General features: G+C 42.3%; 1 protein-coding gene and 1 long non-coding RNA gene across 9 annotated transcripts in view; one reads left to right on the top strand and one right to left on the bottom strand.

Annotated features, from left to right (window-relative positions):
- Positions 1-13,910, bottom strand: part of cacna1eb (calcium channel, voltage-dependent, R type, alpha 1E subunit b) — a 63,256-nt gene extending 49,346 nt beyond the window's left edge. For 7 of the 8 annotated variants that reach the window (XM_037084043.1, XM_037084044.1, XM_037084047.1 and 4 more), the window contains exons 1-3: positions 13,777-13,910; positions 10,308-10,755; positions 2,762-3,031 (exon numbers count right to left, since the gene is read on the bottom strand). In XM_037084043.1, coding sequence (XP_036939938.1) covers positions 2,762-3,031; positions 10,308-10,723 — 686 coding nt within the window. In that variant the 5' untranslated portion in view covers positions 10,724-10,755; positions 13,777-13,910. Of the gene's footprint in view, positions 1-2,761; positions 3,032-3,138; positions 3,752-10,307; positions 10,756-13,776 lie in introns of those variants that run through there. The other variant, XM_037084049.1, reaches the window with a different exon arrangement.
- Positions 13,911-13,924: 14 nt separating this feature from the next.
- On the top strand, positions 13,925-14,540 carry LOC119011147. The gene is made up of 2 exons (XR_005072131.1): positions 13,925-14,060; positions 14,174-14,540. It is a non-coding gene; the product is annotated as an uncharacterized LOC119011147 (long non-coding RNA).
- Positions 14,541-16,315: the final 1,775 nt, after the last annotated feature.

The raw sequence follows: 16,315 nt of genomic DNA, 5'->3' as shown, positions 1-16,315 counted from the left end.
ATGGACTGAGATGGATTACATCACAAAAGAAAGCTTTAGGACGTCTTGTGTCATATGCAAATAAATGGAAACTAATGGCTGTCTGGGAGCCAGAAAACATATTTAAAAATCTGAAACGGTACAGCTCACAACAGCGCAATCTTTTTAGATGTGCCTCATGATATCACTAGAACGACATTGAATTCCTTGAGCACTGAATTCATCTGTCCGAGGATCGGGCAGATCACTTTATCTGTAAGAGCCTATCAATTTTTCTCCACAACCACACAGGATTTCTTCCATGGCAGCTTTTCCATCTCACCTCCCTCACATTAATTAAGCTTACTGCTAAGGTGCCCACAGAAATTGCTAACTTGAGTTTACAGCACTACTGACGACAGAACGTAATCCCAGAGACTCTTGCAAGTTGCCCTGCAACAGGTAGCTTTCAACAAGCTGTTATTACTTGTTCATGAGGACTCGCACATTGAGAAACTACACACTACAACAGGATTATTTTCACTGATAATCTTTTCTGGTGAATACTTTCTAAGTTAATCAGCATGTCTATCATTTAAACTGTACAACAGAACAACACAGCCCCCTAACCCCTGAACCCTCCTAACCGTAACCCACAGCACAAATAACCCGCCCTGGTTTCTCAGACTCCAGGTTGACATCTTCAAATGTCTTATTTTTTCTGACCAACAGTCTGAAAATCATCCATATTGTGATACATAACTTGGTATTTTGAACTCTCCTCTAAAGCATTTCATAAATGCTCGGACTGGGTGGCAGAATCAAATATCACAATATTTTTCACCAAATACCTCAAGTGGGGGTTTCACAATACACTGATAATGATTATAATCCTGATATGAAATTAAATATGTTTGGTATCATGATGACTTTATTTGATAACGTTAACCTCTCTAGTTGCAATAACTAGCTAGCCACTACCGAATTGATGAGGGCTACCGATAATGTGGGAGAATATCATGATAATATTGTTATTGTGAATTCTTGGGGCCATGATGATCGTGTAGTGAAAATCTAATATCACGAAAGCCGTCACCTCAATATCAATGTGGTGACAATATTGTAGGGAAAACTATTGATACTTCCACAGTATGTTAACCTGATAAGATTTCTGATCAATAATGATTAGTAATGTGGATATGATGACTAAGACAAGTATTAGAACAAGCGGAACAGTTTGGTAAGTTTGGGGGATTACTGTAATGCCGCCTTTAAAACCAGGAAAAGACAACACTTACGTCATATTATCAACAATCCAAAATCAAAGCCTGATGTCACGATAATGACATATTATCAATATATTGCCCAGCCCTACGAAAAGGACAATGAAAAGCAGCAAATCCTCACATTCAAGAAGTTTGAAAGTGATTAATCGTTTGTCAATATAGTTGCAAATGAACCTTGAAAATGAATCAACTAATCAACTAACAGCTGCAGCCTTTAACTCCATGGTGCAGAGACCTTGACCTACATCAGCCATCATGAGTCCCAGCATATAGTAAACTTGTGAGAAAAGCCATACAGTAACTCTCCAGTCTATTTCTGCACGGACATACAGTCAAAGAAACACACCATCGCTATGAATTCATCTGAATCTGTAATCCCACTTGCGAGCTCAGAACCTGGACGCTGTGTGCAAAAAAAAAAAGAAAGAAAGAAAGAAAGAAAAATCTGGGTCTCACCCAGTCAATACTCTGACATGTGCTGCTTTTACAGCCCACGATCCACCACAGTACTACTGGCCAGCTCTCTCCCACATACCTCTGCCTCTGTGATACCGACAGTCACATTTACACTGCTGCCGGTGGCCAGCTAGTCTTGACCACTAGCCCCACTCCCACACACCACACAGAGCCTGTGGTTAGGTAACAGTGGGAGACTGGCACGCTGCACTGCAGGGGGGTGTAAGACAGGAGGAACTGTGGGTAGATATGGCAACTGAGGGATGCTGTTGAGCTGATTATGCTCCGAAAAACATCAAAATATGTACGTGATTCAACACTTTAAACACGGTTAAGGTAAATAAAAATACATTTCCATGAAGGGGGAAAGAGCAGCACTCTTGTGTTATTGATCTGTGTCTACCTTATATTTATTCGCTGGATAAATAACTTCCCTGCTCGGGTTGTTGTTCTTTCGATCCTGCAGAAGTTGAGCAGAAAAGAAACTGTTTGGCTGCAGCAGGAAGCGGAGAAGCGCTTGCCTGGTGGATTTGAACTGACACCTACTCATGGCCAGGTTCATATTCCAATGAGCACTAAGGCAGCAGAGATGTGCCTACATGCCACCCCCACAGTGAGCTGAGCTGCGTCTAATGATCACCACATGCTAACTTTCTGTCTTCTGCCAGCACCGGAGCACATGGATGAATCGAAATCAGAGGCGAGTTACTGAGCAGAAACATGAGTGGAGGGTTAAAATCTAGGTGGTAGTGGTGTGTGGGGGGGGGATTAGTGAAAGGCCAGTGGACCTCATGGAGCAGGTTATGCAGATCAGATAAGAAACCACTGAGGCAGATTGCTAGATGTGAAAAAAGCATTAAAAACACTGAGGAGGAGCTTTTAAAAAAGGCATTTTTTAGACATGGTTTAACATGCAGGAGTGAATGTGAAGGGTCAGACGCTGCCTGCAGCTGTCCATGGTGCTGACCTGACGTCAGCCCAACATGCACTCACTGTAACAAACTAAGGAAAGCAAACTTAACACACAGCTTCTAAAGGTTATCAGTATTATGGAAGGATATGGCCATTCAATGATTCGCCGTGCGTATTTCCTAATGATGTTGTCCTCTGCGAATATGAAGAGCGACCTGTTGACGGTGAGGCAGTTCTGCCGGTGGGGGACGGGGTTGTACAGAGCCATGGTCCGGGCCCGCTGCGCCTTGGCTTGTTTCATAGAAGCCGTGAGTTGCGCCGCCGCTGCGTCCTGGCCGTCCCCGCTGCCGCCGCGCTCCAAGTCCCCATCCCCGGCGTCCGCCGCGTCGGGAGCGGACTCGTCTCCAAACCGAGCCATTCTACAAAGAGATGGGGGAGACCACCCGGCTTAGATAGAGTGTTTTGTTTTTTGTTTTATTCTTACTACAGGACTTCAAGCAAAGAAGGAAAGAAAAAACGGATCCACCTTCAATCCACTGAGAGCTTTTCTAACGCCAAGAATTCCCTCCCCCAAAAAAGTTGCAGATTCCTATCACTCCATATCCACGAGAAACAAACGATTATATCATTCAGTTGGATTACGGGTTTTTTTTTTAACGCTGCAAAAAGCTCAACATCTCTCGTTATCCCATCTGTTTATCAGCGCGTAAAAAAAATCAGCTCCGGACAACTTTTAATGTGTAGCGCGTCTCAAAGTCAAGCAGCGGAGAGGGCTTAAAGAAGGAGAAGAAGAAGAAGAAGAAAAAGAGGATCCACTGGGTTTCTCTCTCACAGTTTTTCCTCTCAACATCCAAGCTCGTTCTGATCTGCCTGGCCGAGAGCTACTCTGCGCTCACGAGCTGGAGAGATCCGGGAAAAGTCTTCGCAAACTTTACGCATCTTCTCGACCCGGCGAACTTGACAACAAAAAGAAGAGAGGAAGGTCTCGTGTGTGGAAAAGAAGCCCGTTTAACACCTCAAAATCAAGGTTCTTCGTAAATCTGCCCGTGGAGTTATTCTATGAGAAGCCAAAAAAATAAAAATAAAATGTGTCACGAGAGCCGCTCGAATCGCCAGATCAAGACGGAACCTTACAAATCTGATCACCTGCTGGAAAACGATCACGCAGCCAGGAGCGCATAAGCAGCCCGGCGCCACCCCCTCCCTTCACCTCCCCTTCCCACAGTAATATCTCATGATGGCGATTTCGAAAAACGCATCTGAATGAAAGCCGGTGGAAGAGGAGGGACGTGCATTTTGTTACCATAGCAATTAGAGTTTGCTGAGGATGAACAAAAACAGTTTTGAGAGAGAGAGAGAGAGAGAGAGAGAGAGAGAGAGAGAGAGAGAGAGAGAGAGGAGCCTATATACAGCAGGCTGTGTGGGTTCAAAAACAATTATGTAAAGATGTTAGTGGGTGCTGTGGCAAAAAGAAGGGGATGTGAAAATACATTTAACACTGGTAGGAGTGACAATGCACAGGGAAAAAAAAAAAAAAAGGCAACAAGTGTGTGGACAAAGAGGACCTAAAGGTGATTCATTTAGAACAGGAGCCTGACTCATTTCCCCTTATCCAAACGCCATTTGATTAAGTCAGACAGCATTGCCATATTTTCATTAATGGAGACAGACTATTAAAACATTTAAAAAGTAGGCCATTGTGCTAATACTGGAGTAAAAGTCAGGAGTAAAAATAGAGCATGAAATAGATCTTAGGGCTGCTCCCTTTTTGAGGGAGAGGAGAAGAAAGCAGGGTCTTTTTCGCACTCAGTGCCATAAGTGAGACCTCATTAGGCAATTGGGCTCTCTCACTCCATCTGCTGCTCTCCTCCCTTCCCCACTATCTCCCTGAAGATGACCACTTCAGCACCCACCGACATTGCTTTGATTTCTATTGCGTATTTCAAAACCCCAGGTTGCTCTTTGTCGCGTCAGACAAACGCAATTAAAATCCAGCACAGCAGCAGCATCAGTCCACTTGAGATCCTGACACAAAATATCAGTGTGCCGCTCCTCCTGCTGCTGCTGCTGCTGCTGCACGGTCGTCATCCAGGCAGCAGCAGAGGCACAGTGCAGGTGTCACAGTGTTGTGCAGACGGGGTAGGGCTCAGGCAGGGGATTGAGAACGCAAAGCCAGGAGAGAGTGACAAATTTATGCTTGGCAAACAAGTCGAGAGATCTGGGGGAGAAGAGGAGGATTAAAAAAAAAGAAAAGAAAAGAAAAAAATCGATTTAACAGGATCTATGAATAAGTCCCAAAAGCTCTGTTACCTCCTTTTCCTCTAATCTGCATGAGGCGGGCGGGCATGAGCAACAAAAGGCTGACCTACTGAGTGCAGAATGTAAAAATAGCAGGGCCATACTGCGTGATGTGACATGTCTGCAATCTGTTTACAGATTGTTTACATCTGTATATCTGTATGTTGAAAAAAAAAAATCACACATTCAACTTCACTTTTTTAATTTAAAAAAAAAATGTGGTACATCATTACCACAAAAAAAAAACAACCCATAATCTACTTGTCTGATGCCCAACAAAAATATTTGTCCATCTCTGCAAACAGCACATATCTGTCTCTATCTCTGCGTCGCTCGCGCTCTCTTTTGCTGTTGTTTCCATAGCGACATAGCTCTCTCGAATTCATTTCTGCCAACAAAAGCCATGTTGCACAATAGAGCTCTTCCTACAGAAATCTGTTTCTCCCAACACACCATTTCTCATTAGTTTAGTTTTTATTAATTGCAGTATTCCTTCTTTTTTTTCATCATAATTTAGGGGGTGTTTGTCAGTGGCTTGACTTAACGAGTTACTCCATCAATTTCATGCATTGAACTGTGTTTGCAGGGTCTTGGGGAGCTGGATTGCATATGTGTAAAAAGCAGTGTAAAGCCTTTTGTGGCTCAAGAGGAAGCTGCACACAATCTGATCAATTGTCTCCAGTGATGTCACTCAGAAGTTGCATTGTGGGTAATGTAGGCACACTCCTCTTGCAACGCTGTTGGACTCATCGTGGAGAGTTAAAGAATAAATACGGTAGAGCCAGAGTCAACACCTTTTCCTATTCCAGGCCTTCTTCCTTCTTTTCAAAACATGGTGACTTCATTACCCATAATGCAACGGAGCCCCTGGGAGGCAAAAAAAAAAAAAAGCTTTATACTACTTTTCACATATTCAGTAGTACGTAAATTGGTGAAGTTACCCATTAAAGAGGCGCTATGAAGTTTTGGAGAAGAAATTCAAACTCAGCATTTTGATATTTATATAATTAATGAGGTAATAATACAAACTAATAAACAAGCTGTTCTCTGAGGAAAATAAGCTCCCCAGAACACTGTTTGAAGCTAGAAAGGTGGCAGGGTCCGCCAAATACAAACAACATAAAGCAGTGTGATATTTTGTTGTCCTTTAAGGTCAGTTTGTTTATTCTGTTAATTCAGTCATAACTCTTTTATTTGGACTAATTTAACTGGACTACAATTTCAGTAAGTAGTTACACCATGACAGAACGTGCAACTATGTTTCTATAATAATGGATCTAAAAGCAAAAATCTTTGCAGATCAGAGACCCTGGGATCTGATAAACTCATGAAAATGTCCTGCAGTTTTGCATAGTACACCATATAATATACTAAATATAACCAGCCCATAAGCACAACATTGTCAAAACATAAAACAAATACAAAAAAATTAAACCAAGTTTCAACATATCTGCGGTTTGCAGAAGTTTACATTGCCAACATTATTGTGGCGATTGGGTTGAAATGTCCCCCCTTTCCAAAGATGTCCTCGCACTGTTGATTAAAAACTTCAAGTCCTCACTATGTAGGAAGTACATGTACACACATTCACACACACAATCACACCTCCCTCCATCAAGGTCATTGTACATCCTCAGGAAGCTGACAGCCTCCTGCACAGCACCATCACTATACTGATCATGAATTGTGCTGTATGTATGACCAGATGTAGTGTGCTTTAAGACTGTTTGGCTTTTGTGATGCTCCTGCTCACAGCCTACTCAAAGCCTTCTAAAAATAGCTGCGTGAACTGTTCATGGCAAAAGTAGAAAAGCTAACATCGACCTGCTTCAATAAAATGAACTTAGCAGCTGATCACAGGGTACATTAGTGCCTTACATAAGGACAGGAGAAGTGCAGCAGTAGCTTGCAATTTGTTTTTTGTTTGTTTGTTTGTTTGTTTTTTTAACATCTATTGTCCAGCAAAATAATATCTTATGAAAAATCATATAGGGGAAGATGGATGGAGTGAGGCTGCAGGTGACATGCACTGTGAGTTAAAACGTTAATGGGCGTACTTTGTGCCAGAACTCTGAAGAGCATTTATATAATTGCAGACAGGCTTTCATCCAACGTTGACTGGAGTGGTTTTAGCATTTTATTTTTCTCTCTGTTCCCTAGCAACAGACATCCTCTAGTACTGAGATATGTCAGATTGATTGGACCAATAACTGGCGCTTATATCACCGCAGATTACCTTGAAACATGTCTACATCATGGCTGTGGTTTCAGAGCCTCACCTCCCTGCAGATTTGCAGCGAAATAAGATCAAAATGTTAATAAAAAATCATCTGTGAAGCTGAAGTTTCTGTTGCGAGAAAAAAAAGTTTTTCTCTTTTTCTGAAGTCATTATGTAGAAATTAAACTTCTCTCTTGATTTTGATCTGTTTTTTAAATGTCATCATGCAGTTTTGCAAAACATCATTCATGTCTTAGTGCTGGAGTTGTGCAGGAAAAAGTCAACAATGTCCAAACTCTGCTGCTTAGCTCTACAGACATCATGTGCTGCCTCCCTGCTGCTCTTCTACTTTGATTCCCTAGCATCCCCTAATGGACAAATAACCACAATACATGTAAAGTATAGCTATGAAATCAATGTTCTGCTCATATCCTTTGTTCCCTCATTGAATGTTTTGTACTTTTATGTAATATAGTTGATTATACACTCAACATTTACAGGTTGAAAGTAAGAAATACTAAGTTGTGTGTTTCTGTGCCTGTGCACGAGAGAAAAAGATGAAAAGCTGGAATGACAGAATGACAATTTTCCGTATGACAATACACTAGTTAAGATGATGTGGAGTGGGTGGTGGAGGTACAGTAAAGAGAAATCAGGAGATGGGGGAAGGAGGAGGAGGAGGAGGAGGAGGAGGCGGGAGGGGGCTCGATGGTGGGCTGGGGGTTACGCCGATGGAGTGCCACTCCACATTCAAGTGGTGGGAAGCAGATAATCAGAGCAATGCGGCTCCGGGGTTCAAAGGTTCATGCGCAAGCACCCTCAGCGCCGCCATTAATAACGCTATCCAGTATCTGATTACAGTAAACCGCCACAACAATGTGACACAGGCATTAAAAAAAAAAAGAGAAAAGAAAAAAATCAACCGATGAAAGCAGTGGGAACTGATTTGGTGATTCATTGGTGGAGCTACAACAATGCTGGAGACAAAGGCCTCGGCGTATGCATTGCTGCTGAAATAAGCACTTCGTAGCTAAGCAACAAAACAACCATAAAAGCGCTATACTTTAGATACGGTAATTATTAATCATTTGAACCCTTGAACCTTGAATATTGTGGAATTTTCTGACCACTAGAAGCACAATGGGGCAATGTTTATAAGAGTGGGTCACAAGGACATTGGTGAATGATGTGGCACACAGTCCCGTCCATGGTTTGACATCATTCCACTGATCAACGATGTAGAAATGTTGCAACGCGCCAGTGAATGCACATAAATATAAATGCAGAATCTAAAGACATGAGGTCTTGGCTTCAGAAGCTTTCTAGTCAGTTATGTTTGAGTGGGCTTTGGTAGCTTGCAGGTAAACAATCCGTTTGAAGAGAGAAGGGGGCGAACGCAACAACGACTTATCTTGTTATTAAACATTCATAAAAAATAGTATCCATTCTACTTGTGAACCAGTTTCATCATGGAAGTCGTCTCTCAACTCTCAAGTTTCTAATCAGCCTGTCACAAAAATTAAGAAAGTGCTCTCTGAATGCAAAATTGGTAATACATTCCCCCAAGTGCAGGATGAGTCATGAATCGAGAGTCTTCGTTTTTTTTTTTCAGGAAGAGAAATACTCTAACACAAAATACCTACAAAATACCTTTTTTTGCCATTTTGGGGCCTGATACTGAAATATAGACAAGGGATAGACAAGATCTATGTGATAAAAACACTTAAACATCAATTTTTACTTCTTGGGAGCTTAAATTTTTTTCAATAGAGGTTCACTTTGTGAGAAAGTTGATTTTTAAGTCCCCTTCCCAGCTCTTCACATACTAAAGCCTTAGGATTAAAGATCAGGCACAAAATATTTCATATCTTTAAAAGCCTCTGGACCTTGTTATACATTCAAAGTAAAGTTCTGCAGCTTCACAGTGTGTGTTTGTGATAACGGACCCACTGAAACGGTTCAACAGGTTGAGCAGTTATCCAGTATAATGGTGTTTGTCCTCCTTCGTGGTGATTTATCATCTTTAAACTAGACTCAAAAAACTTCTTTCTCGCAGATTGGACTTCTAAATAAAAAAGCAGTCTATGAGTTGAAAGCAGCATGGCCAACCCTCTCACATCATATAGTATTAACTAGACTGACATTCCAAGTTAAACCTGCATCGGTGTGTTTATTTCTGGCCACTTGGGGGCAACAACTTCAAAACAAAAAACGGACATAATATCATCTTGTAAAGATACATGCCGTTTGCCACAGCTAACGGTTATTATTTACACCTGGAGCACCATTACCATTCGTTTGGATGTGTGTTCTCTGTGGGCATTCTTCACTCGAGTCAGCTCCAACAACTCATCAGGCACTTTAGCGCCTATATGCCATATCCACTATAGGTAAAGTAGGTTTACCTTAACATTTTTGCAAAAGAAAGAAGAAAAAAGAAAAAAACATCTGCCAGTTGTGGCTGTAAACAAGGCTGATGAGAGCTGTGAGAGAGAATCAAAACAGTAACACTGTGGGCCATTCAACCAAAACAATGGGCTGAAAGAAATTAAAACGCTCCATAGATCTGCCGGCTGATAAATCTTCGTAGGTTAAAAATTTGACCCATTGAGAATTTACTGTAGAAATACTGATTAGTGCAGCTTTAAATTTGTCAATTGTGTCAGAAAACTATTTGTACTGAAGAAGCTACAGTGTGTCACAAATCCACGGGTCATTTTCATGATAGACGGTTGGCATCATAGCAGGACAAGAACAGGTGTCATTAATAACATTAACGAAGGCTAGACGGAATTGAGCCATCATTAATGTTATTAATTACACCAGACGAGTCAAAGTGTCTGCAGGAAAAAAAGGTTTATTGATTCAAATAATGGTAATCGTCACCGTCACCATGTCAAAGGGGGAAATTCTGCATCCTTTTGCATCACTTTTGTCACTGTTCCATAAGATTCAGCATGACATATTTCATATCTTTAAAAGCCTCAGGACCTTGTTAAACATTCAAAGTAAAGTTCGAGTTGGTAACGGACCCGCTGAAAAGGTTCAACAGGTTGAGCACTCTTACTGCATAATGGTGTTCTTACACTGATGCTTTCATCCTCCTCCATGGTGATTTATAATCTTTAAACATACAATTTAAGAGGAATCATTTGCCTCTGAATCTCTTTTATACTCACTCCCACTCCTTCCTGCGGGCCTGCGGCGTGCTCTGGATTTTGTGCGCCTGGTGCGCCATGATGATGTCCTTCTGCTCCACGAGTCCTCCCCGCCGCCGCTGCATGCCGTGGGGGCTCAGAGACCCTGAGCCCTGATCGGACGAGCCATCGTCCTGACCACGAGGCACATCAAAGCTGGCTGCCCGAGGGGGCAGCCCCAGGTGCTCAGGGACAGCATGAGGGACCTGCAGGGAGCTGGAGCGGGCTCCTTGAGCCAGGCCGGGGCGGGTGGTGGAGCTGGGTCTCCTCCAGGGCTCAGGCTCGGGGAGGGACAGGGAGGACTGGATGTGCCTGTCTCCATCTGGACCACAGCTGGATGGAGAATGGCGTTTGGGCGTGAGGGAGAGGGAGAGGGACTGGTCTGATCTGGTGAGCATCTCTACAGAGGAGTGGCTGTTTCACCATAATGCTACAAAAAAAAGAGGGTAAAGAGGTAGAAAAATTCTGCGTGAAAGGTTTTCAACACACTCATGAAACACAGAAAACGCTTCACATCCTCATCACATACACATCTGTCTCTCTGTCTGTTTTGAGCCATGATAGTGGCATGGCTGCAGGGATGGCAATATCAATCAGGTGGTAATCAGAATGAATTCTCTCAACAACTACTAGACGGTCTGGTCATGAACTTTGTAAGGTTGGTCATGGTCCCCAGAAGATGACTCCTCGCTCAGCGTATTCACAATCCATTAAAAAATCTTCCACTGGAACAATTGACTCCCTGATATTGTACACTAATGACTTTGGTGATAATTGTGGTTTTTGACTTAACTATTTTACTGAGTGAATGAAATAACAAATATCTGACAGATTTGAATGACATTTGGTTCTGACACTCTCGTCCCCTGAAGAATGAATCGCAAACATCACTTCTGTTTTCTTCTACCGACATCATCAAAATATCAGTTTGCCTAACACTTCAGTGTTGGGAAAAATACCTGAATAACATCCAATGGAGGGGACAGATGTATCTTTAGTCACAGGAAAAAGATGTAGAAGAAAAATACAGTTATCAACCATTTAAAGGATAAGTCCACCCAAAACAAATGAGAAATCAGTTATTATAACAACAAAAATAAGGTTGTAAAAGTGCACCACATGTCTGAAGAGGGTGCACAAGCTTGACAGGCATCGAGGGTTTAAGTAACATCGTTTCAACTCAATCTGGGATCTTGGAACTTCTGGAAACTTAGATTATCCCACATAGAGATGTTTTGTACGTTTCTATCTACTCCAGTTGTTCATGAGAATGTGACTCTGCAACTCTGTTTTGCTGTGAAGCTCAAGAAATTTTTTCTGGACTACAAAACATAACTTGTAGTTTCATTTTTGCATGAATTTATCCTTTAACGATTTCTCCTGAATCACTTTGCAGACGGTTGTTGCATAGTGTCCACTGCCGTCCTTCAAAATATCATGTAATGCAAAAAGTTAAGTTGATTTATATTACTACTCATGATTTACTTTGTGATTTAATAATTGGTGTAAAAAAGGGTTAATATGAGACAACCTAACAGAAAGAAGCATCTGAGTGAGATAGAGGCGACTCTTTTTAGTCACTTTTCCACCTGTTCCATTGGCACATATTCGTTAAGTTACTCACAGGCAAGTAACACCTTGTTTTTTTATCAGTCGTTCCACTTTTTGAAGTAGCATTTTTTTTGTTCCCGGCACGAACTCCGTGCGGTTCTCTCTTTAAAGCAAACTGCAGGGTGATTATGGAATATGGATGAGAGACACGCAACAGATATACTGACGGTTCCTGGAACGAGAGCTAGACTCTCCTACGTAACAACGCGTCTTTAAATTCAGAACCGGTGCCACCCTGTTCGACTCCCACTGTGTGATCTAAATGATCAGCTCAGCCAGAAGGGATCTTTTGATGCTGGCAGTGCTTGTGACTGGAGGGAGCAAAAAAGCTTTGAATCAGCAGCCGTGCAGAAATAGCACCAGTAATTGTACTGGTGAGCAGAATAAGACTTTGTTCAGAGAGTGGGTGTTGTATAAAAAGTAATGAGGACACATTAGGGGAGGTGAGATTTTCCTTTCTGACCACAGTTTAGAGACTTTTCTCACTGCTCCAATCTGCTCCTGTGGATCCAGCCCTGTTCAAACCACCATCCCCTTGTTGCTGCTGCTGCTGCCATTTAAGCATAGACTTGTGTGTGTGTGTGTGTGTGTGTGTGTGTGTGTGTGTGTGTGTGTGTGTGTGTGTGTGTATGTGTGTGTGTGTGTGTAACCGAGACAGAAGACATATGAGGGAGATGAAGTGGCAAGGCTGGAAAAAACTGCATCTTTTTCTTTTTCTTTTTTTTTTGTCGAAGCGAGCCAGTCGGAGACAGACGAAAACAAGGCTGTTTCCACTGAGCCGCGGCTGAAAGGAAGATGACTGAGTGTGGGAGAGCTGAAGCAAAAGGCGCAGTGACTCACTCATCATCAGCAGGGGCCCCTCAGACATGAACTGGACACAGTCTGAAGCTCTGAGCTCTGCCCTTGAACGCAGCGCAGCCGCTTCGCCCCTGAAAGCGCGCGAGAAGGGCTCGCAAGGTCAGCGCGCGCATTTTTTTTTTTTTATAAGCGGGTGGCTCCATGCGCACGCTCTGGCACGCGGGCTTCTTCTTCTTCTTCTACTTCTTCTTCTTCTTCTTCTTCTTCTTCTTGCCTCCGGTTTTAGCAAGGTCAAAGTTCAACACATATGTGATACCTTTAATTGCAAGGTGGGTTTTTGCAGACGGAGGCTGTGTGGGGGGAATTAAATGTCAAGGCACTCAAACGGGCACACCTTGGAAAGAAGCAGCAGGGGCGGGCGGGCGGTGTTGAGGGCAAATACACGGCATCTGCGTTACTTAGACAAACAAATGAGATTAATCAGATCTGATTAGAGATTTGAAAAAAAAAAAAAAAAGCATCGGTGTGACTACAAGAGGCGTCCACCTCGTCTGTATGATTCATTAAAGTTAAAAGCACCCGTGTGAAGACGCTCTCCCATTTTTTTTGTTGTTTTTTTTCAAATTCAGATCATCGCTGTGATCTTCTTCGCTTCTAATTAGTGCAACCTTCTGCAGGGCTGCTGGAGACAACAGGCGGACCTCATCACCCCCCCCCTTCTTTTTCCCTCTCATGTGCGCGCGTCAGGCTGCAGGTCCGCGATGGTTTGAGAAATACACTAAGTGGGCTGCGATACTAATTAGGATTGCTTTTCTTTCTTCTGGTGGAGTTAAGTGTTTGACGCAAAGAGTGAGCAAAGAGAAGAAGAAGAGAAAAAAAATACGCGGAGCGGCGGCAGCTGTTCCACAACAAGTGGAAACAATAGATGCTAAAAATATTCACTGCGAGGGGGGGGATAAAAGGGATGGATGAGGCGCGCGAGACAGGAAGAGAGAAAAAAATAACAGTATCAATTAACTAATGACATGATTAATGAATTTACCTTGAGGCGACGCGCGCTCCTTCATCGTCAACGCGGATGAGATCAGATCAGATGAGATCAGGTGGGATCCTTCAATATTCTCACTCGGTCCAAGTTGAGCGCGTCTCCTTCCAGGTGGATTCTGCGAGCAGGATTCCTCCGCGCGCCGATCACTCAGCTGTTTTGGCCATAAATTCCCGCGAGCCGGAGAGGAGAGAGCTCAGCTCGCACGAACGTAAACAGGCACGGGGACCGGAGAGGCATGGAAACGATCCCAATCATCTTCACGAGCCGGCGGCGGAGAAGTGAGTCACTTTTATGTGGGTCAGCAATGAATGGCTCCCTCCTCCGAAACTTCTAATCTCGCAGACTTTTAATTTGGATTCTTCTCTTTTTTTCCCCCCTCCGCTCTGAGGAGGTGGTGCACCTGTTCCTCGAGGTCCAGGTGAGTTTCAGACGCAGGAGGGTGGATCAACAGGCTCCGCACGCCGCTCGGATGAACCGGTGAGGCTGCTGAGAGCGCAGACACACTGAGCTCAGACACGTTTATCCACTAGATGGTGGACTACAGCTGCGTACCTGACGCCCAGCGGGGCTCAGAGGAGAGGGGACCGCCGTTTCACCTTCACCTCCGTATGACCGGGTCATTCTGTGGAGACATGTTTCTGTCCTCAGACTGTGCAGAAAGATTTTATAAAACATTTGATCATAATTTATGCTTCTTGTTTATGTTTCACAATAAAACAAGAGGTTATTTGAGCTCTCACTGCCTCTTGGGGCATCAATTTGGCAGTATTTGTTCAGTTATTTTACATTCCAAGATCCCCACAGTCATATATAGAGGGAAAGTGCAGTATTTTGATTCATTCTTTCCACCATAATGTATTCATAACAATCAACTATACGAGAGAAATTATTTTTAAAAAAGATACAATTCCAAATTATAATGGAAGTCATGGTCCTCTAGAGTGGAGTCACTGGTGTAACCAGGTGACAAAAGTCTATTATTTTGAAATCAAAATCACACTGATGACATCACTTCACTTCCTCTGACCTGTTTCCTGAAGAACTATGACGAAGTGGCGCATTTATGTCAGTTATAAGACATTTGTCACATTCGCCTCCAGATCTTTTCTTTTCCTTCTATTTGTTTTTATTTAGTCTTGACCACTTCATCGTGGTGTGGACTACAAACACAAAACCATAAGATAGAAGTAAACAGCCAGAAGAGATTCCCAGCACAAGCCAGGTTAGGACAGGTGAAACATGACTCAAAAATGTTCAGAGTTTACACACAACACAGAAGAATGACTAACAAAGTTTATTCATATAAAGCGCTTAGTTGACATCACTGCTGTGACCTTCTTTATTGGTCAGGAATGGTAAAAAAGAAAAAAAAGTCGACAAGTAGATCGACTGACAAAAAAGTGGATGTTTATGCAGAATAACCCTACTCTTTTTATAGATTTCCCCCAAAGTGCACCTGTTTGTGTCATAAAACGTCTTTCCTGAAATTACATAATGCACGTTTAATGTGTCAGTTGTACTGTAGTTAAGGTACAATATTTGCCACTGAAATACAAACAAGTCAAGTGCGAGAATACCGATATACTCAAGTAAAGTAAGAAAGAGTGCATGATTAAACTTATTGCCATACAATAGTTCTTTAGTATTATCGTACGTGACACAGTGGACTGAAACATGAAAGACAGAAGATGCTGAAACAAAAGAAACCTCACAGATTGTCACTTCTGATTAGTTTTGTTGAGTTTAAAAAGCGGTGCGTTGACTTCTGGAGAAAAGAAACGTCTCCTCGTGACCTCATGCAAGTCTTTTTTTCATGAACATATAATTGAAAACAATTTTATTCATATTATGTTGAATTGAATACATGTGTGTAGACAAACTGCACTTTTCAGTCGCCGTGAAAACTCTAAACTAGGTTGAGTAGTTTGTAATGAATCACTTAAAAAAGTAACAACTGAACTCTGTTTGGCCAACAGTGAGAGCTGAATTACATTTAGGATGTTTACAACAATAAAAAGTAAATTCATTAACCAGGACTTCTGTACTTTCTTCTCTATGGGAATTAAAAACATGAACATTTAAAAATAATTAACATGAATAAATAACAAAATTAGCAAAAATGTCATATTCTTTGTTTTTAAGTCAGTTGTCAAGAGTATCGCCCCAAAAAGAGGCTTATACGCATGTTGTGTTTGATGTTATTTATTGATTTCTTTGTGATAAAACCTGTTCTTGCATCGCACATTCAGAGTATAAAAGGTGAAAAGAAGAACTGAGGAGTCTCACAGCCTGAGGAATGGAGCCACTCTGTAGTCTGGTGGTATGGCAGCAGAAACTTCTGTATCTGTTTCCCAGATTAGACGCATGAAAGTGCAAGTACAACATTTTCACTGTCTGTACACTACTGAAGATGAACACATATTGTCACGTTGCTCAGTTGGCTGACCAAACTCTGTTCACTGAGCAAGCCCTGCATTTTGGGTAAAAGGCATGATCAAAAAAAAGAAGAAAAGAAAAGAAAAGATACAAGGAT

The sequence above is a fragment of the Acanthopagrus latus genome, chromosome 21, assembly GCF_904848185.1.
Source record: "Acanthopagrus latus isolate v.2019 chromosome 21, fAcaLat1.1, whole genome shotgun sequence".
Classification (NCBI taxonomy): domain Eukaryota; kingdom Metazoa; phylum Chordata; class Actinopteri; order Spariformes; family Sparidae; genus Acanthopagrus; species Acanthopagrus latus.
Note: the sequence above shows the minus strand (reverse complement) of the source record. Positions and strands in the feature narration are given on the sequence as shown.